This window comes from Artemia franciscana, chromosome 15, assembly GCF_032884065.1.
Source record: "Artemia franciscana chromosome 15, ASM3288406v1, whole genome shotgun sequence".
NCBI classification, from domain to species: Eukaryota; Metazoa; Arthropoda; class Branchiopoda; order Anostraca; family Artemiidae; genus Artemia; species Artemia franciscana.
In genome coordinates this window covers 13,624,218-13,646,005 of record NC_088877.1, presented here as the reverse complement: position 1 = coordinate 13,646,005, position 21,788 = coordinate 13,624,218, and the positions used below count along the sequence as shown (strand labels likewise).

The following is a 21,788-nucleotide window of genomic DNA, read 5'->3' as shown; positions in this document are numbered from 1 at the left end:
CAGAGAAATTGCCTACGGATTGTTCTGGGTACCCGGCTGACTGACCGTATTTCAAACAGTAGGCTGTACGAAAAATATGGTTCAACCCACTTTCTAGGGCTATAATGAACCTAAGGCGTTCAATAGTATCGACAGAGAGCTATTGAAGGATGCCCTGTTGAGAATTGGCCTCCCTCATTTGTTTGTGAGGTTGATAGTGAGTTTGAACATTTGTGTGAGTGGAATCGTATTAGTTGGTAACAGGTTTTTTAACCTTTTTAATATTAAGCTGGGAGTAAAGCAGGGCAGCACTCTTTCTCCTAAATTGTTTACTATTTTTGTCAATGATTATTTTGATTTTCTAGAAAATTGATGGGCTCTGAAAATTAGTCTATGAACCCAAGAACTATGACTTTTATTATTTGCAGATGATATTGCTTCGGTGGCTAGTACACTGCAAGATTTGCATCTGAACGCTTTTGATTCTCATAAAAGAATATTTGCAGATGAAAAATTTAGGCTGAATGTTGAAAAGACTGAATTTGCTAAATTAAAAAAGGAAAGTAAGCGATGAAGAAAATTATAGATTTAAACTTAATTTCAAGGAACTGAACGTAAGTTATAGAATAAATTATTTAGGATTTGTTTAATAGGACAATGGAAGTTTAAAGGGTCATGTTGATGGAATAATCAATATAGTCAAAGTGGTCATGCCTGCAGTTCTTAGAAACTCGGCCATAATGGATATTGAAAACCTAAAAATGCATAAAAGAATATTTAATACAAAAGTTCTACCAGTTATAGAATATGGAGCAGAAATTTGGTGTGGAGAAGCAGCACATCAGTTGGAGTCCCTCCAGCTCCAGTATTATAAAAGAGTATTTGGTCTACATCAGACAACTCATTCAAAGATTTTGAAAGGTTAAATGGGCCTGTTTTTGTTAAAGATACGTAAGTCTATTTTGATGTTTAGATTTTGGTTGACTAGCAAGAGCAGCATATTATCAGATGTTGAATGATGGTTTGAAAACATCGTGGCCGTCCCAAATTAAGTCATTAGTAGAAAGAGTAGGAATGCCTTACTTATGGAATGATGGTCTTGGTTCCCATGATTTACCAACAGATTTAGAAAGCCAGGTACGATTTATCTTAGAGGGTCAAGAATTGCAGTATTGTCAAGGGCTAGTTTTAAATTTTCTACATTGAAACTTTATAATCCGGCTAAGGCTGGTTTTGGAGACTAAGTTTATTTTGAATTTAATTTAGCGGCTATGATTTTATTTCGATGAATTCAGCTTAGAGTGAATTGCCTTCCAATCCAGAGCAGGCTAAAGGTGTTCGACAAAAAGATAGTTGATTCAGATGAGGGCGAAGTTTTGGACCATTTTTTCCAGAAGTGCCCGGGGGTCTATGATTTAAGGGAGAAATTCTTACATGGGATTGGTTTGCTGCTTCCTAGTATTCTACAAAGTAGTGATCCAACCACAATATTTCGTATTGCTGTGTACATAGATAAAAGCTTAAAAAGAAGGAAAAGTTAATGCAGTTATTTGTTATATATTATACAGAATGACAATTATTTTCTCACTACATTAGGTATTTTGTCGCTATGTATTATGTTTTTGAGTGCTTTGTAATTTGTTCTGTTGGTGATTTCCTTATTTTTTAGAAATTGTTGTGTGTATATGGCCCTTAGGCTTATATATATATATATATATATATATATATATATATATATATATATATATATATATATATATATATATATATATATATATATATATATATATATAAATATATATAAATATATATAAATATATATATATATATATATATACATATATATATATATATATATATATATATATATATATATATATATATATATATACATATATATATATATATATATATATATATATATATATATATATATATATATATATATATATATATATTGCGCTTGACACGCGGCAGGCTTCTATGCACGGATTCTCGTTGTCGCTTGTCTTCTAAACGCAGACAATTGGAGCCTTTTCTTGATATCATGACGTCCAAATGGAAGTAGTGCCTTTGTAAAATTATGTTGCTTTTTTTGTCCAGGTTTTTGACTTTCAAAGGTACGGCTGGCATTGATGATTGATGACTACCTTTTTATGGCACTTGGTATTAACCAAGTGACATATAGCAATCGCAAATTCTGTCTGTCTGTCTGTCTGTCGGTCCCGGTTTTGCTACTTTAGGCACTTCCAGGTAAGCTAGGACGATGAAATTTGGCAGGCGTATCAGGGACCGGACCAGATTAAATTGGAAATTGTAGTTTTCCCGATTTAACCATCTGTGGGGAGTGGGGGGCCGGTTAATTTGGAAAAAATCGAAAAACGAAGTATGTGCTTTAAAGCTCTTATTTATAAATTCCGACCAGATCCTGTGACATTGGGAGGAGTTGGAGGGGGAAACCGTAATTCTTGGAAAACGTGAAAATTAGGGTGTCTTTATCTTGCGAATAGGTGATCGGATCTTAATGAAACTTGATATAACTCTTTGAAGGAGCTGGGGGGGGGGGGTGTTAATTTGAAAAAATGGAAAAATTGAGGTATTTTCGACTTAAGAAGGGGTGACCGGATCTTAATGAAATTCGATATTTAGAAAGAATTCACTTCTCAGAGCTCTTATTTCAAATCCCGATCAGATCCGCTGACACTGGGAGGAGGGTTGGAGGGGGAAATCGGAAACCTTGGAAAACGCTTAGAGTCGAGGAATCGGAATGAAGCTTGGTGGATAGAATAAGCAAATGTCCTAGATACGTAATTGACGTAACCGTACTGGATTTGCTCTCTTTGGCGAAGTTGGGGGGAGGGGTTCAGTGATTTGGTGAGTTTGGTGCTTCTGGACGTGCTAGGACGATGAAAATTGATAGGCGTGTCAGGAAGCTGCACAAATTGACTTGATAAAGTCGTTTTCCCAGATTCGACCATCTGGGGGGCTAAAGGGAGAGGAAAAATTAGAAAAAATGATGTATTTATAACTTACGAGTGAGTGATTGGATCTTAATGAATTTTGATATTTAGAAAGACATAGTGACTCAGAGCTCTTATTTTAAATCCCGACTAAGCCTCTGATTTTAATTTTAAATAAATCTATTGATTCTTAGAATTTTGTTATAGCTCATACCATACGATCTCTTGGCTCTTCGATCTTCTTGCCTCGTCACAAGTGCCATATGAGCTCTTAGCTCTTGTTTCTCTTTTAATTGTTCAGGTGGTGGGACAAAAAATTCTTTTGCCTATGCTTGTCTCTTGTCATTGTGGAAGAAATATCGCCGAACTTTTTTTTTTAATTGTTCTGGTAGTGGGACCAAATATATTTTTCTTCCAAGTATTTATCAAGTCTTGGTTTTTGATTTTCAAAAGGTATGGTAGGCATTGATGACCTTATCCATATCAAAATCCAAAACTCAATCATTAGTGCTATCATTTTCAGCTTGTCTTTTGTCTTTCGTCATTATGAAATACATATTGCTAAATCTTTTTTTTTTAACTAAGGTATGGTAGGCAGTAATGACCTTATCTTTGTCAAAATCCCAAAACCAATCGTCATCGCTATTATTTTCGATTTTGACACGTTTTGATTCTCGCTGTCCAGGTTGATTTTCATTGACTCGCTAACATTTTTGGTGTTGCATGTCTTCTAACAATGTGTGTCTTTGCTTTTCGTTTTTATGGCACTTGGTATCTACCAAGTGACATATAGCGATCGCAAATTCTGGCGGTCGGTCGGTCTGTCTCTCTGTCCCGGTTTTGCTAGTTTAGTCACTTCCAGGTAAGCTAGGACGATGAAATTTGGAGGCGTATCAGGAACGAGACCAGATCAAATTGTAAATTATCGTTTCCCCGATTCGATTATCTGGGGGGGGGGGGCGTTAGTGGGGGGGGACGGTAAATCGGAAAAATTAGAAAAAAATGAGGTATTTTTAACTTACGAACGGATGATTGGATCTTAATGAAATTTGATGTTTGGAAGGATATCGTGTCTCAGAGCTCTTATTTTAAATCCCGATCGGAGCTGGTGACATTGGGGGGATTTGGGGGGGGGGGCTAAAATGTTGGAAAACGCTTAGAGTAGAGGGATCGAGATGAAACATGGTGGGAAAATATGCACAAATTCTAGATACGTGATTGAAAAAACTGGAACGGATCCGCTCTTGTTGGGGGAGTTTGGGGGGGGGGGGCTAATTCTGAAAAATTATAAAAAAGAGGTATTTTTAACTTACGAAGAAGTGATCGGATCTTAATGAGATTTGATGTTTGGAAGGATGTAGTGTCTCAGAGCTCTTATGTTAAATTTCGACCGGATCCGGTGACATTGGGGGATTTGGGGTGGGGTGGAACCTAAAATCTTGGAAAACGCTTAGAGTGGAGGGATTGGGATGAAACTTGTTGAGAAAAATAGGCACAAGTCCTAGATGCGTGATTGACATAACCGGAACGGATCTTCTTTCTTTGGATGAGTTGGAGGGGGGGGGGGGGGCTAATTCTGAAATATTTGAAAAAATGAGGTATTTTTATCTTACGAAGGAGTGATCGGATCTAAATGAAATTTCATATTTATAAGGACGTCGTAACTCAGATATATCATTATAAATCCCGACTGGATCCAGTGTCACTGGGGGGAGGGGGAACCGGAAATCTTGGAAAACGCTTAAAGCGGAGAGATCAGGATGAAACTTGGTGGGAAGAATAAGCACAAGTCCATGAGACGTGATTGACATAACCGGATCAGATCCTCCCTCTTTGGTGGGGGGGGGGGGTAATTCGGAAAAATTAGAAAAAATGAGGTATTTGTAACTTACGAACGGGTGATCAGATCTTAATGAAATTTGATATTTAGGAGGATATTGTGCTTTGGAACTCTCATTTTAAATCCCGACCAGATCCATTGACATTGGGGGGAGTTGGAGGGGAATTCTTGGAAAACGTGAAAATCGAGGTTTTTTATGAATGGGTGATCGGATCTTAATGAAACTTGATATATAGAAGAATCATATGTATCCGATGCCCCATTTTCAATTTGAATCGGATCCGGGGACATAGAGGGTTGGAGGGGGAAAACAGAAATATTGGAAAACGCTTAGAGTGGAGAGACCGCGATGAAACTTGATGGGAAGAATAGGCCCAAGTTATTGATACGTGATTGACATAATTGGAATGGATCAGTTCTCTTTGGGGGAGCTGGGGGTTGTTGATTTTGAAAAATTACAAAAATTGAGGAAAATAGCGACGAAGACCACACTGCCTTTCCATAACAAACAAATACAACGTAGAAACAATAGGGAAAGTTTTTTCAAGACAATGGAAATTATTTATGTAGATATTTCGGCCCTATGTCCAAGGGCCGTCTTCAGCACAATACAATACTATATATATATATAAAAGAACTTACATCAAATTGTGAGAATTAAAACTGAATATAAAAACACTTATTAAAACAATTTTTTTTAAAAATATAGCCCTAGCATCCTTACTTCAGCGAAGTTCAACCAGGACAAACAATCCCTGTGTCTCAGTCGTCAATTATATATCCCGCTTGTGCCCCCGGCGTCCCCGTTGTAGTTGTGTCCCTGCGTCCCGGTCGTCATTTATATTCCCGGTCGTGATTTGTGTCCGGGTGTCCCAGTCTGTAATTTTTCTTTGAGGTTCCTGGTCGTCATTTATATTCCCTCTGTGTCGGTCGTCATTTGTGTCCCGGTCTGTAATTTATCTTTGAGTGTTTTTTCTTTTTAGTTTTTTTTTATTTTTTTACATTTTTTCAGTTTTTTTCTTCTTTATTTTTCAGCGTCACTATGAAGTACATATCGCCGAACCTTTGTTTTTTAACTTAAATCTGGTAGGCATTGATGACCTTATCCAAGTCAGAATCCCAAACCCAATCATCATCGCTATCATTTTCAGTTTTGATATGTTTTGACTCTCGCTTTCCAAGTGGATTTTCATCTAACTGCGCGGTTTTGCGTTCTTTAGCCGCAAGCCTATTTTCTTGTTGTTCTTGTGATTCCTCGGCACGCTTTCCTTTCTTACTTTCTCTATCAGCAGCAAGTTTTTTGGCATAGACTCTTTGAGCAGCTTCCTCGGCTGTTGCCATTGTAGGTTCTTCAGTCATTTTACAATTAAACATTTTTCCGTGAACGCATGTCTTAAATACCAAAAATGACGTCACCGTCAAAGCAAAAATGACGACAACTAATTTCATGACGTCAGTCAACACAGAAACATGACGTCACCTGATCCACAGACAGACAGACAACTTATTTTTATATATATATATATATATATATATATATATATATATATATATATATATATATATATATATATATATATATATATATACTTTCTTGGGCTCTCGGCCTTCACAGATGGTCTTCGCTTCACTTTTTCTGTTTTCACTATTCTATTCCATCATTAAAATACATGAAAACGTTTATATAGCTGCCATTTTGTTCATAGCTTTATATTTTCGGTTTATGCATATATTTGTATATTTCTTTAACTAAAGTATATAGCTTGGCATTCTCTTGGTTCCAAGATTGTTTGTAGAAAATTTTAATTTTTTAGCTTGAATAGTTTAGTTGCAAAATGGACTAAGCAGAATGAACAGACTCTTGAATTCATATATGCACTGGCTCCCCTCTGGCTGCTGGAGCCTTCTGTCCCCACGTTTTGCGTGTACCACACAATCTGGAATAAGGCCTTAGCTTTAAGTCCCAAAGGAGTCAAGTTTCTTACACTTTCTGTTATGGTGCTACTTATGACAGCCTCTTGTTCTCTCCTACTTTATTCTATCTTTTTTCTTTTTCTATCGATTTTCTATTCTATTTTGATTTTTCTTCTTTTTATTTTTATTTTTATTTTATTTTCTATATTATATTTTCTATTCTTTTTCTATTTCTATTGTATCTTTTCTTTTTCTTTTTTCTATTCTATCTTTATTCTATCTTTTTTGCAATTTTTATGAAGCGCTGAATGTGAGAATTCTTCGTGTTAATATTCCCGGAATTTTCTTCAAATTCTTTTTCAAGTATTGACTTGAGGCTCTTTTACTTTGTAGTATAGTTTTATTAATTAAAGCCCAGACCTAAGAAAAGCACATCTAATTCCAAACGCAGGTAATTTTCTAGTATGAATACGTAAAATTGTGTAATTTGAATTGATCCCGCTCATCGTGTCATGGCGACAAGATTTGCTGATGACAAAATTAAGTTTCAATAAATGATAGATTTCTAAGAAACTGATGTCATTGACGTAAATTCGCTTTCTATTAGATAGGCAAAGGGAAATGGAATATTTCCAAGCCGACATATTGAACACTCATGTCAGAAAATGCTGTATACATTCTATTATCTTAGGTTACTTAGAATGGAGCTATCTAGGCATATTTGTTTTACTGTTACTATTGGCATTTCTGGATAAAAAGTAAAAAAAAATGGAATAAATTGTTAAGCATAGGTGCATTTAGTCGAAACTTAAAGAGGGAAAATGTTTTGTGAATTTGATATGGTGCAAATAAATGTAATTTGGGCGCAAATGACGACATTTTGGTCGGGTGAACCATATTTTTCTGAGACAGTTTTGGCTGGGGTATTCTTGGACGCACTTTAATCGGTTGTGTCCTGCCCTCTTTTGGTGATCCTTTCTGACCGCCTACAATACATATCTAATGCAGGTAATTTGTATAGAAATTTTGTCACAACTGTAGAAATTCATTCTGAAAAAGAATAAATTCTCTGGAATTTTGTTCTTAAAGGAATGTATCTTTATTTATTTGTGCACACTTATATCTAATTTCAAAATTGGAGGGGAGAGGGAATGCTCGTCATCCCACCTCACTCCCCCTGTATGGATATTGTGAAATTTAACATTTTTATAGAGAAATGCAAGTTCTTTTTGACGGTATTAAAACAAAGGAAAGCGGACAGTGTGCCTTTTATACATTCTTTGTGCAGTAGCCATTAATTTGGATTTCCTAACCCAATCCAACCTTATATTTATGTGCATAACGGCACGCATAGGATGAAAGAGGAATTAATCAAACTAGAAGCATATACTAAAGTGAAAATGACGCTAAGTGGTAAAGTAAGAGAAGGGGCTAAGGGGCGATATCCCTGCTTTTTTAGGTAATTCTAATCACTTTGGGTTTTAACTTCGCTCCTGACTTTCCTTTTGAACTTTTTATTTTATACCTGTTAGAATTTAATGTTATACCTTTTTATGTTATACCTGAAATGAGATATTTTTTTATGATTTTTTTTTATTCACTCTTTAATGCATCATAAGATACCTCTATAAGAATTTAGGTTCCAAATATTGTCTTATCCTTTCTTAGGCTTTTTGCTTTCTACAATTGAAAAATTTTTAAAACTGTCTTGTGAAATTTAGGCAACTACGTATCTTGAAATAAATTTATTATTTCTAGTTGTAAATATGTTATTTCTAAATTGTTACTAGAAATAAATTTAATATTTTTAAATTTACCATTTTTAAATTTATTATTTCTAAACTTATTATTTATTATTCCTATTATTTCTTTCAACAATCGAACAATTTTTAAAACTGTCTTGTAAAATTTATGCAACCAAGTATCTAGAAATAAATTTATTATTCTTAGTTATAAATTTATTATTTCTAAATTTTTACTGGAAATGGATCTATTGTTCTACAAATTTATTATTTCTAAATTTATTATTTCCAAATTTATTATTTATTACTTATTATTTCTTTCAACAATTTAAAGATTTTTAGAATTGTCTTGTGAAATTTAGACAACCGAGTATCTATAAATGAATTTTATTAAGTTGTGTTTTTTTTTCTAACACGTAAAATGTTTTTAAGATATAAATAGAAATAATATTTTGGTCGAAGGTTTTAGGTATCTTTTTTCATGAGTTTTTTTTTTAGATAAAAATATCCGGGTCATTTTAAAGAACGAAAGTATGAAACATTAATGCTGGATTTTAACCATTAGGTTTGGCTTTAGTATGTTTAAAAAAAGAAAATCTTCTGTCAGAAAGTTTTACTTCGTAAGACTTCTTTGCTTCAGCTAAGTCGTCCTAGCTAAGTGGTTTGCGCGCTGGTCTGAGAATTCTTTGTCCAAGGAGCACGGGTTTGATCCCCAGCGTAGCGAGTTATTTTAGTTTGGTACGGGGTCAATGGCGTGACACTGTTAGCTCAGCAAGAGTCGACCCAGCTTTAAATGGGTACCTGGAGATATCTGGCGAAGGTAAGCAGGAAGGGTTTGCATAAGCAAAGGATGGCTGGTCCCCAACCCCCTGTTGCACTTCCTGATTGAAAGGCCTTGAGACGGAGATCAGCACCACCGGGTTGCACCTTGAGGGTCTAATGCTGTTATGCTTACTTACTTATTTTGCTTCAAAGAAAAGGATAGGATAGAAACCTCTCGGAGTCAGGTGTGGCTCATAGGGCATCGAATTCACGTTTCAGCTGCCCGATCTTTTTTAAAGGGACAGGTAGCATGCCTGCCGCCTAGCCTTGCGGTGGTGGGATTCAACCCAAGGGCCCCGTATTGCCAAGGAGAGCATCAATTTACTCTGCTACCTCAGAATATTTTGCTACAGACCTTGGGTTATCCGTCTGAAAAAAGGGTTTACAGTTACGACATGAAAAAGAATTGCATTCGTCTTGATAGTCATTTTGTAGACTCTCTGAGAGTTTCTTTGTATTTAGATATTAAAAACGAATCTTTTATGTGAGTGGCTCAGTTGACAAACATTTCTCGTAAAACAAACCAGGAGAAAGTAGAAAAAATAAAGACGTTAGTACTTTTGCTTAAATTATTGGGAATACATTTTGTTTTTGATTTTTGTAAAACGAAATATTAAGATTTTCCTTTTTTTCAGTATGTATTGTGTTCTAAATAAACACATACAGCAAGAAATTATAAGACAAGAAACGAGAATACTTTTACACTCATTTACTAAGAAAATAATGGAACCATGGCGTACGATAAAAAAAGAAAAATAAATGAAATATTGCAGGCGAAGTTAACACGCGACGCTTCAATGTTAACACTAAAGATATTACCCAGAAAAAAATGTTATCAACAAAAAGAGCTAACAGACTCATCTAATGGTGTTCAATGTCCAAAATGTGTTGTTTCTTTTTTTTTGGGGGGGGATTAAGTTTTTTCTTAGGAAATTTTATTTTGGGCGTAAGTAGTGAAGGGCATATCAAGACCTTGAAACCTAAAACCATAAGAAATTAAAAAAGTGGACTTAGTCTCTTTGGACTCCAAACAGCCTTATATAATGTAGTAAAGTAAATGATAATATCTGGAATACTGAATTACTCATTTCTGTACTTGTACGAACTTGTAAAATTATATTGGCGTACATTCTCTTAAGATTATTTATGCTTCTGTTCACTTCTAATCCACGTATCTTCTGACGAGTAAAAGCTATACTTCGGGGCAAGATACACAGAAACAACCATAAAAAAGAAGTATTATTCGAGTTAATCTATCCCCTACTATATTCTCTGATTGGCTGGCGAGTCTTACTGCGGAAGAAAATTCCACCTGGTTAAAAATCACAACCACACATCATAATACCGTTTGTTCTTGGAAATTTGTCTGTTCACATCAAAAAAGGAATAATTTTTAAGGAGGGGAAATGTATTAGGAGTAAGATAACTGAAAATATTTGGAATACTCAAATCTGCACTTGTATGAACCTGTAAAAGTTACACTTCCGTATTTTGTGATAAAATTATTTATACTTGCATCAAAGGAGACAAAATAGAAGGATGTTTAAGCAATGGAGAGTGGCTATTTATCACTGCTTCCCCTCTTTATTTTAGTCATCCGTCCGGACTTCACGGATCATTACAACTTGCGATGGGAATGCTGTCTACGATCTCGATCTTATGGATTCAGATCCGTTGCTCAATTCTCTTCAGATGTGGGACTTTCCTATTTTTAGTCTATTGGAAAAAACAGGGGATCTCGTTCTTTCTTCGGTGAGTAACTCTCCTTTTTTTCTTTTTTTTACTTGTTTCATTTACTTTCCTTTTTCGCTCTAAAAAAGAAACAGCTCTTTTTTGGGCTATGTTTTCCCCAATGCGTTTTAAACAGGTTTTAAAATGCGTTTTAAACAGGTTTGCTTTTCTCATCTGATGACCAGTGGATTTCCGAGTCAGATAGCCCTTCCACTTGAGTATCAAAGTAAATATCACTTTGCTTTATATTAGTTATCAGTATAACTTCTAAATACGCAACCGAGCACCATTACCCCAGAGATGGAGTCCTATGCACTTATCATTCAGTTTCAATTTATACAAGAGCTATGGATTAAGAACCCTTTGTCTAGATATTATGATTTTGATTTTTGATTTTTTTACGAGTAGGTTTTTTTTTCGGGGGAGGGTGTTACACCTCGTGTGAATCTAGCTACGAAAAGCTAGGGCCATGTTCGGAAAAACTGAACACTCAGTGAGAGCAACAGTTAGACTTCAAAACAAACAGAAAAAAAATGTTTAACAACAGTGCCATCTGCTATCCCAGTATCAAATTGTTTGTAGAGTTTTTCATTTTTTAACTTTTATCTTTTTCTGCACTTGCTAGTTCCCTTTCTTGAGATATTGAGATTGTTCTTATAAAATTTTGAGTTCCTAGCTTGAGTGTTCTAATCGTCTAGTCAAGGCAGGGAAAAATGAAGACGTTCATTCGACTTTACTGTTTCGGGAGCCGTTCAATGAAAAACCATTCTCAGGTTCAAATCCCGATCTAAACAATCAAACTTAATAAGGTCTTTTAATACATTAAATGAAAAAGCAAGTTTTTTTTCTATTTGAAAGTAAGTAGCGACATTAAAACTTAAAACGAACAGAAATTATTCCGTATATGTAGGGGGCTGTCCCCTCCTCAACGCCCCGCTCTTTACGCTAGAGTTTTTTTATTGTTTAAAAATTAGAGTTGTGAGAAAGCGTCAAACTTTAGCGTAAAAAGTAGGATGACTAAACTAGAGGGGAGCAATCCGCAGGTTGCACGAGATGCGCCTTGAAATTTATTTCGGCCTCCGAGACTCATGCTACTTTTAAATAACGTAATGGCAAAAGTAGTGTAAACGAATGTATTAAAAATATACATGATTTTAGTATTTATATTGTGAAAAAAGAACTATAAAAAAAAACTTTGATTGTAAATACCTTTTTGAAATCAGAATCATAAATAAGTTTTTGCAGCAATTACATTACAGTTAAGACATCCTTCGATTTGAGAAATCTGGTACAAAAATATGTTAATGTTTTTGATTCAACTTATACTTGCGAATTGTTTTTGTTCGGAATGGGAATTTACCAAACACTATAAACGCTTAAACACATCGGAAGCTAACTTACAACACCAGTGACGATTCTGAATCACCCAAATTCAGATCGAATTGCAAAAACAAATTGCAAGACTGGAAAAACGTATGGCGCGCTAGTGAAATAAATATTTTTGATAATTTTAAATTGTTAGTAATTACGAAATATTAGTTGAATAAATTATTAATAGTAACTAATTAAGGTTCACTTTCTCACCACAGATAATGTCTGGAGTGGGTCTAAATCTGATATGGGGCTATATATTTTAGTATGAGGCTCAAGGAGTTATTGTACGTTTCCAAAATTGACTGCAAGATTATTTGGGCTGGCCACCCATGATCTAAATTGGGTCAGGAGGTAATGAGATGTGGTTGGAAGCCTTTGCCAACTTCCCTTGTTTGGCTCAGGCCACGTTCATCGTCTTTCTAAGACAAGGCTAATATATTTTACTTTAAAATTTTGAGAAGAACAAAGGTTGTTCGTCTTCTGTTGGGAGGTTCCTCTATTAGAGTGATTAGAACTGACACTATGATTTTTTTACCTACTATTCGTCTCAATGAATTTGTCTTAGGTGTGGATTGAGTCAATACAGCAAGACAAGACCCTGCTAAGACCGATGCAATTAATCCTATGTTGTTTTTTTTGTTGTTGTATTTTAATACCTCAATTTTTTTTTTTAATTGAACACTGAAAACTAAACTTTTAAAGTTCTAAAATGTTTTCCATTTTTCATCACATTTTGATGATTAGGACCAACTATCCATAAACATATGGTAGTAGTATATAAGGTGGGAGCAGCTGTAAAGACTGTTGCACAGTCTCATTCTATGAAACGAAGAAGAAGAAGAAAGACTTTGCCATATCAATAGAACCAAAAATCGAATTTAGTGAACATTACGTGCCCAGAAACGTGACAAGCTCATGATAGTTTTATGTGCTTTTTTATTTATTTTATCTTTTCTTTCTCACAGTTTTGTGTTTGCAAAAGACGAGTGTCGATTAACGCTCAAATAGTTGGCTTTTTGTTATCTCTCTCTTGGCAAAGTTTGTTCTGTATTATTCTGTTTTCTTCTTCTTGCAATAGAAGTACAAATTAAAGAATCCTCTGAATTTTTTCCACAATATAACTAGATGCTCATTACGGTGCTAGGTAATGTTAAATGTGGCTTAGTCTGTGAATAGCTTTGAAGCTACTAATCTACCCTTTGAGCCGTGTCAGCTATTACTGAAATTGGCTCTTGTCTTTTTTTGCTTGAATGTCTGGTATTTTTAATCTTTTGTAACTTTTTATAACCTGGCTCAAATTTAGATTTATGGGCGAAAGTGAACTTTTTTGTTCTGTGTAGATTGTTAATTTGCCAAGGTTAGAGATGACGAGACAGATGCGGCGTAGTTTCTAATTTAGTGACCTCGTGTTGATTTTCCCTGTAAATTACGGCTGAGTGTTCTTGATGGCTGTTAATTGGTCCGTCTTTCCCAGAAGAAGAACTCTTCAAAATAGTTTTAAAAATCATTTTCAAACTGTAATTAACAATGAATAGCTATTCAAGAACGAGTATTATTTTTGTCGTATTTTAGTCATTTGTAATTGGATTGGAAAAAGGCTAAAACAGTGGGATGTATAAAATGAAAAAAAAAATGTGGGATTTGGAATTAATATCATTTTCAGCTCACTGCTAATAATATTCGAATTGATGAAAATTTAAAATAATAACTTCCACATTGCTTTCAAAACTTCTATAATATCCTCCACCAAAACCTAGTGCTATTCTCTCCCAAATACTATCTATGCTATCTACTACATAATCTGTACTATCTACTATACCATCCTCTATCAAAACCTAGTATGAGCGTTTCTGAATCTTCGGGATAACTGCAAAATAGTTTTTATTTGATGTTTGAATCGGAGAAATTGGTGAAGACGCAGAATTTTGTCAGTAAGTTTTCTAATTTCTGCTTTCTTCTTGTCCTTTGCCATTCGGTTTTCTGTTGGACGTGTATAGTAGATATTGTGGTTCTAGTATGCTCCTGCTATGTTTCTATGTTTTATGTTGTGGGAAAGCAGCGAAGTCTGTTTTTATGTCCCTGTAGATACTAGTTCGCATATAAAAAAAAAGTCTAACTGCGCAATTGGACTCGCCGTGTCAAGATTACGGAAGGCCCAACTCAAAATTGAGGTTTTTATGTTCATACTTTGCATGCTGGTACTTGGGGCCATTAGATTAGACATATTTGAGGTATATATTTAACTTGTTTGTTAAGAGAAGAGGGACTGTACCCTTTTTTGTGGGTGTCCTTGTCTTCAACCTTTCGACGTCCCTTATTTGTGATATTACTTTTCCCTTGTACCTGATAGGCAAATGTAACAGGTTACATTATTGTTGCTATTCTTAGCGTTTATCAGTCTGAGACGCATAAACTGAGCAATATCTCTCTTCATTCATGTCCTGAGCTTCTGCTTTAAATATCATTTGGTTGATTTTTAGTCAGTTTGGTATATTTTCAGCGGCCAGTTTTACCCAATTTGTTTTGCCTTGTTCAAAGCTTTTTGAATTTTTTTCAGTCGTATTTCAGCTTGAATGGGGGCTCTGAAGTTGCCTTATTCTTTCGCAAGTTATCTCTCATGGAGTGTTTTTAATGGATAAGGTCTTGATATGTCATAAGAACACATACAATCCATTTAAGCTGGTCTTTCACGATAGTAATTGAGGAGGACAATTTCAAGAAAAAAAAAGTAAAAACAAAAAGTAAACAGCTACATCCAAACCTGCCCACTCATGAGACACGTTTTTGGGTGAACAAGTATTTGGTGATTTTTTTTGTGTGTCTGGATCCTTATGCCCCAGGGACCTACGATTGCAAAAAGTGTAAAACCGGTCAGGTTAAAAAAGGTTTTGACCCGTTGTAAGGCCTTATAACGCTTTCCCCGACCCAACAAAATGTTTGGTGCCGTGTGTCGACGAAACAATTCCAGATAGTTTTAAGCTGATTCAAAAATATCCTTTTTTTTGCACGTTTGTGGCCTCATTTTCAGAGACCCATCTTGCCAAACTAAAATTGTATTTCCATACAAGGGCCCGCTTAGCCCCAGGGCTTACAGACGCAAGTTTCAAGCTCACAAAAAGATGAGAAAAGTGGGATTCTGTTGATAAATCTTTGTCAGAGTTGACTCACAAATTGTCATCAGACTGTTATAAATCACCACGAAGCGAAAATTTCCAGTGAAAATCTTTCGGTAGATTTCGTGAAAAATCGGTAGAAGTGGAAATATTGTCTACGTACTCCTCCTTCTTCTTAATACACCATTTGGAGGTTTACTCTGCAGCGTCCCTTGTAATTTACACTCTCCTTCAATCTAATCGTACAAACTCTTCCCACCTAATTCGAGAATGTCCTGCTTTTGGTTCAACCCGAAGCTTGATTGCGAAAAAGCTCAATTTTCGCTCGTTATTTGGTATATAGTCTTTGGTATATAGCCTAATTGAGTACCTAATAACAATTCTGCTTAGATAATCGTTCTACCTTTCCGAGAAACATGTCCAGAATATTTTCTTTAGCTTTTCGATGCACCCGCGTTTCAGAACTTCAGTTACCAACTGTTGTTACAGTGGCCATTCTTAAGTCCAAAACGTATCCATGTTCTTCCAAAATCTCATCAACGGCAAAAACCCACTATTAGCCTCGGTTGTTCTAATTTTATATTTTCTTTTGTATCCGTCCTCGTTATTTAAACTCAAATAAAATTTAAAATTTTATTGTATCCATCTTCCTTATGCAAGCCAGATAAAGTTTTCATCCTTGAAATAAAAGAGCTGATTTGGCACCTTTTCTCAAAATGAGCTAGCATACTCTTTTGGGCTCATCTTACGGTTTTAAGCCATTCGGTATCTTTCCAGAAGTGTGCCTCGTATATACCGTAGAGCCACTGTTTGAAAAAAAGACATGTTGCTTTGCTCTATCTGTAATACTACCTTACATAATTATCTATACCACGCAGTAAAAGGAAATCACATTGTGATTTCTCCTTGCATATTTTCCCCTTTTTAAATTGCAAAAAAGGTGTCTGCGAAATATTTAAAATCTTATTTCTTCTGTAAGAAAATTATCGAAATATCCTTTGGGTTTGAGTACTGTTCTTCCAGGGGGAAAGGACTTACCCCCCCCCCCCTGAGTACAGAGAGAGAGAGAGAGAGAGAGAGAGAGAGAGAGAGAGAGAGAGAGAGAGAGAGAGAGAGAGAGAGAGAGAGAGAGAGAGAGAGAGAGAGAGAGAGAGAGAGAGAGACCACATCAGTCACTTTAGAAAGTCAAAGACTTTTTAATAGTGGCTGATAAACATTCAATGAACAAAAACACCGACAACATTGACAAAACAAAACAAAAAACGAAATGAAATGAAACAAAAAAGTGGGAAAAAGAAAACAAAAGGAAAATAAAGAAGAAGAAGAAGAAGAAGAAGAGAAAGAGAGAGAAAAAAAAATCCTAATTAAAAAACAAAACAATAAGCCATCCATTTAAATTATTTACTTAGTCTCTTAAGTAAATAAGAACCCACCCAGAAGGTGGGTCTTCAGTCAACTCTTAAACTAGCTAACATTTTCAGATAGCCTTATACTCGTTGGTAAAAGAATTCGATACTACTGGTCCAGCAGATAATGACCTAAGAACTGACAATAAATTGAATTGAAAAGCATCCTCCATTCGTTTCTAGCCTCACAGTCTTTACTTTTTTTTTAAAGCTCTGCTGCATCAGAATCCTATTTTACAAATCTTGCAGTTCTAGATTGTTGCCACTTAAATAAGAGTATTTGCTCATAAGTCTTATTGGATATTTTGCAATCATGTGAAACAGATTTCAACAAGTTCTGTTTGGAAATGGCTTTACTTATTGCTTTTAGTGCAGATCTAATTCTGGGTAAAAGGTGAGAAAGAAGTGCTACGAAAAATCATTCAGCTTGCCCAGCCTGTGGAAATCGGATTGAATAATAATAATAATAATAATAATAATAATAATAATAATAATAATATTGATAAAGAAAACAATACTAATCTTTCGTGGTGATCACAAAATAAAGTTAGGAATAACAAACTTAAATTATTTCCTGTATAATAAGTGGATATAACTTGAAACTTTTTGGAAACCCCGTTTATAGAATTCCCGTCTATATATATATATATATATATATATATATATATATATATATATATATATATATATATATATATATATATATATATATATATATATATATATATATATATATACTAGGTGTTGGAGTGGCGCGAAGCGCCACCCCAACACCTAGTTGGTGGGGGCGCTTCGCGCCTCCCCCAAACCCCCCCCCCCGCAGGCAAGTCGTTACGCGCCATATTAGTTACGCGCCAATGTAGTTGTGTCCCTGTGTCCCACCTGTGAATATATATATATATATATATATATATATATATATATATATATATATATATATATATATATATATATATATATATATTTATATATATATATATATATATATATATATATATATATATATATATATATATATATATATATATATATATATATATATATATATTTTATATATATATATATGTTTTTATATATGTTTTATATATATATTTTATATGTTTTATATATATATATGTTTTTAACTACGTAAAACTTGCGAATATACAACATTCTTCGCTGTCCCATTGTCTGTGCATATAAATAGATTGTCAGGTTTACCGACTCTTTAACATGCAACATATAATTGTCCATGGGAAAAACAATCCGTATTCAGATCTATTCCTCATGATTCTAAATGATTGCCCTTGAGCTCAACATTCTTCGCAGTCCCATTGTCTGTGCATATAAATAGATTGTCAGGTTTACTGACTCTTGAACATGCAACATATAATTGTCCATGGGAAAAACAATCCGTATTCAGATCTATACCTCATGATTCTAATGATTGCCCTTGAGCTTTGTTGATGGTGATTGCTAATCGAACATTCCCTGTATCGCCGTCTTCATTTATATATCCCCCTGTGCCCCCGGCGTCCCCGTTGTAGTTGTGTCCCTGTGTCCCGGTCGTCATTAATATTCCCTGTGTCCCGGTCGTCATTTGTGTCCCGGTGTCCCAGTCTGTAATTTCTCTTTCTGAGTCCCGATCGTCATTTATATTCCCTGATATATATATATATATATATATATATATATATATATATATATATATATATATATATATATATAGTCGGCTGACGTCATGAAGTTAGTTGTCGTCATTTTTGCTATGACGGTGACGTCATTAAAGATATTTAAGACATATATGTTCACGTAGAAATCTATTAATGTTTAAGTTTAAAATGACTGATGAACTTATAATGTCAAAAGCCGATGAAGATGCTCAAAGAGTCTATGCCAAAAAACTTGCTGCTGATAGAGAAAGTCAGAAAAGAAAGCGTGCCGAGGAATCAAAAGAACAGCAAGGAAACAGGCTTGAGGCTAAAGAACGCAAAACCGCGCAGTTAGATGAAGATCCACCTGGACAGCGAGAGTCAAAACATATCAAAACTGAAAATGATAGCGATGATGATTGGGTTTGGGATTTTGAGTTGGATAAGGTCATCAGTGCCTATCAGATTTTAGTTAAAAAAACAAAGGTTCGGCGATATGTATTTCATAGTGAAGCTGAAAAATAAAGAAGAAAAAGAAAACTGAAAAAAGAAAAATGTAAAATTAAAAAATACTAAAAAGAAAAAACACTCAAAGAGAAATTACAGACCGGGGACACAAATGACGACCGGGACAGAGGGAATATAAATAACGACCGGGACACTCAAAGAGAAATTACAGACTGGGATACCGGGACACAAATGACGACCGGGACACAGGGAATATAAATGACGACCAGGACACAGGTATTTAAGAATATCGTTCAAAGACAAATTTTTAATTGTAAGAAGACCGTTGAAAAGAAATTTCTAATTGTAAAATGACTGAAGAACCTACAATGGCAACACCCGAGGAAGCTGCTCAAAACGAATGTATTCAAGCACGTGGAATACTAAAAATAAAGTATTTGAACGTCGAAAACAGGGGTCAGTCGACGGCCAACCTACCATCTTCAAAGATACCACGATAGGAAGACTCTACACCGTTCACCCCAATCAACATGAATGCTTCTTTCTACGCCTGCTTTTGGTGAATGTACCCGGTCCGACATCCTTTGAGTATTTGAGAACTGTAAACGGTACTATACATGACACTTACCGTAGTGCATGCCAAGCTCTGAATTTATTGGAGAATGACCAACACTGGGATAACTGCATCAATGACGCGTGCAAAACGTCAACCCCAAGTAAAATTCGTGCATTGTTTGGCATCATTTTAACAACTTGCTCTCCATCAGCTCCTACAGAGTTAAGGGAAAAATATAAGTCAAGATTCGAGACCAGGCAGTCCTTTACAAGTCAGTCGACACAGTTTTGGAACCAAATGAAGCTGTTAATTATCCATCTGAATTTTTAAATTCCATAGATCTTTCAGGGTTTCCACCACATGTGCTACAACTAAAAATAGGCGTACCAATAATACTTTTAAGAAATATCAACCCACCAAAGCTTTGCAATTGCACGCGACTTGCCGTAAAAAAAAACAATGGAAAACCTAATAGAGGCCACAATCTTGACAGGGCCTTTTGAGGGTGAGGCTGTTCTTATTCCTCGCATTCCCATGATTCCAACGGATCTGCCTTTTCAATTTAAAAGATTGCAATTCTCAATTCGATTAGCATTTGCAATCACCATTAACAAAGCTCAAGGTCAATCATTAGAAAAATGTGGTATAGATCTTAATACTGATTGTTTTTCCCATGGACAATTGTACGTTGCATGTTCGAGGGTCGGTAAACCTGACAATCTATTTATATGCAGCGACAATTGGACAGCGAAGAATGTTGTATATTGTTAATTTGTATTGTATCTATCTATCTATCTATATAAAAACGAGTTGTGTGTATGCATGTTTGTTTGTTTGTAAAAAGAGCGTTTGCATATGACGTCATTATTAGTACGTACGGCTTTGTATATGCACAGACAATGGGAAAGCCAAGAATGTTGTATATTCGCAATTTTTACGTAGTTTAACTCCTGCAGACGAAATGAATGCTTGCCTGAAAAATTCTAATTTATGGGCACACGTAAAAATATTAAAATTAACTACAAATATGGGTGTCCGATTGCAAAACGATGACTCTGGTCAAACATTTTCAGATCAATTGCTGGCAATTGGAAACGGAAAGCTCCCAGTAGTGGGAAAGCCAAAAATGTTGTATATTCACAATTTTTACGTAGTTTGAAACACATATATAAATCTATCTATATTCACAGGTGGGACACAGGGACACAACTACAATGGCGCGTAACTAATATGGCGCGTAACGACTTACGCGCGCGGGGGGGCTTGGGGGGGGGGGGCGCGAAGCGCCCCACCAACTAGATGAACCCCACCAACAGCTAGTATATATATATATATATATATATATATATATATATATATATATATATATATATATATATATATATATATATATATATACGTTTACATATATATATATATATATATATATATATATATATATATATATATATATATATATATATATAACTGGCTCATTCACAATGAGATTCTGCTTACACGGAAATTTAGCCCGTTCTGAAACCTGGTATTAGCTCATGCTAGAGATCAAGCTTTTATATTCATAATGAACAATTTAAATACTGAAGTAAACTAATACCTTAATTAGTCCACGTAATTGTTATTTTTTCCTTATATCTTATATATTCCTTGTTTCTCTTGTTGTAAAAAATGTTGTCGAACTCTGAAGAACTCCAGCAGCTACTCCAAATGCGTTAATTCTTTTTTATCTCACTTCACCGTTTGTTTTTTTTTCGTTTGCAGTTTTTTTTTCTCTATCTGGATAAGGCTTGGGTATTAACCAATCAGAAAATTCTAGGAAAAATTCTTACGGGTTCGGCCTTAACTAAGTTTAAGTCGACTGAACTTCGCTTTTTATTCGATCCAGTTCCAGACTAGCTAAATTTCTATTGTCAATGGATTCGGTTTTAGCTGATTTCCCAAACTAGTGCGAGATCTTGGTACTAGTAAAGTGTCATCGTGAATGGGCCTTTATTAATAGGTTTTTGTATTTGATTCCCGTATTCAATATTTCCCCGTCTTCAAGAGGTATAAATATTGAGAATATATCCTTTTCGGATAAAGTTCGCTTTTATGAAGTAAAAAATTAAAATCAGACTATTTTACTTGTTCAGATGGACAATGGATTTGATTAAAGGGAGGGGGGTCTTATCATAAATCCTGCATTTCCAAAGCTATATTTCTGTTAAATATACCCTGTTTAGTCTCTCATAGCTGGAGAATTGTTACTTGAA

General features: G+C 34.9%; 1 protein-coding gene across 1 annotated transcript in view; it reads left to right on the top strand.

Moving 5' to 3' along the window:
- Positions 1-21,788, top strand: part of LOC136036533 (cGMP-inhibited 3',5'-cyclic phosphodiesterase 3A-like) — a 266,516-nt gene that overhangs the window by 116,798 nt on the left and 127,930 nt on the right. Inside the window, exon 10 of the mRNA XM_065718837.1 lies at positions 10,851-11,009. Within this exon, the coding sequence (XP_065574909.1) occupies positions 10,851-11,009 (159 nt within the window). The remainder of the gene's footprint in view (positions 1-10,850; positions 11,010-21,788) is intronic.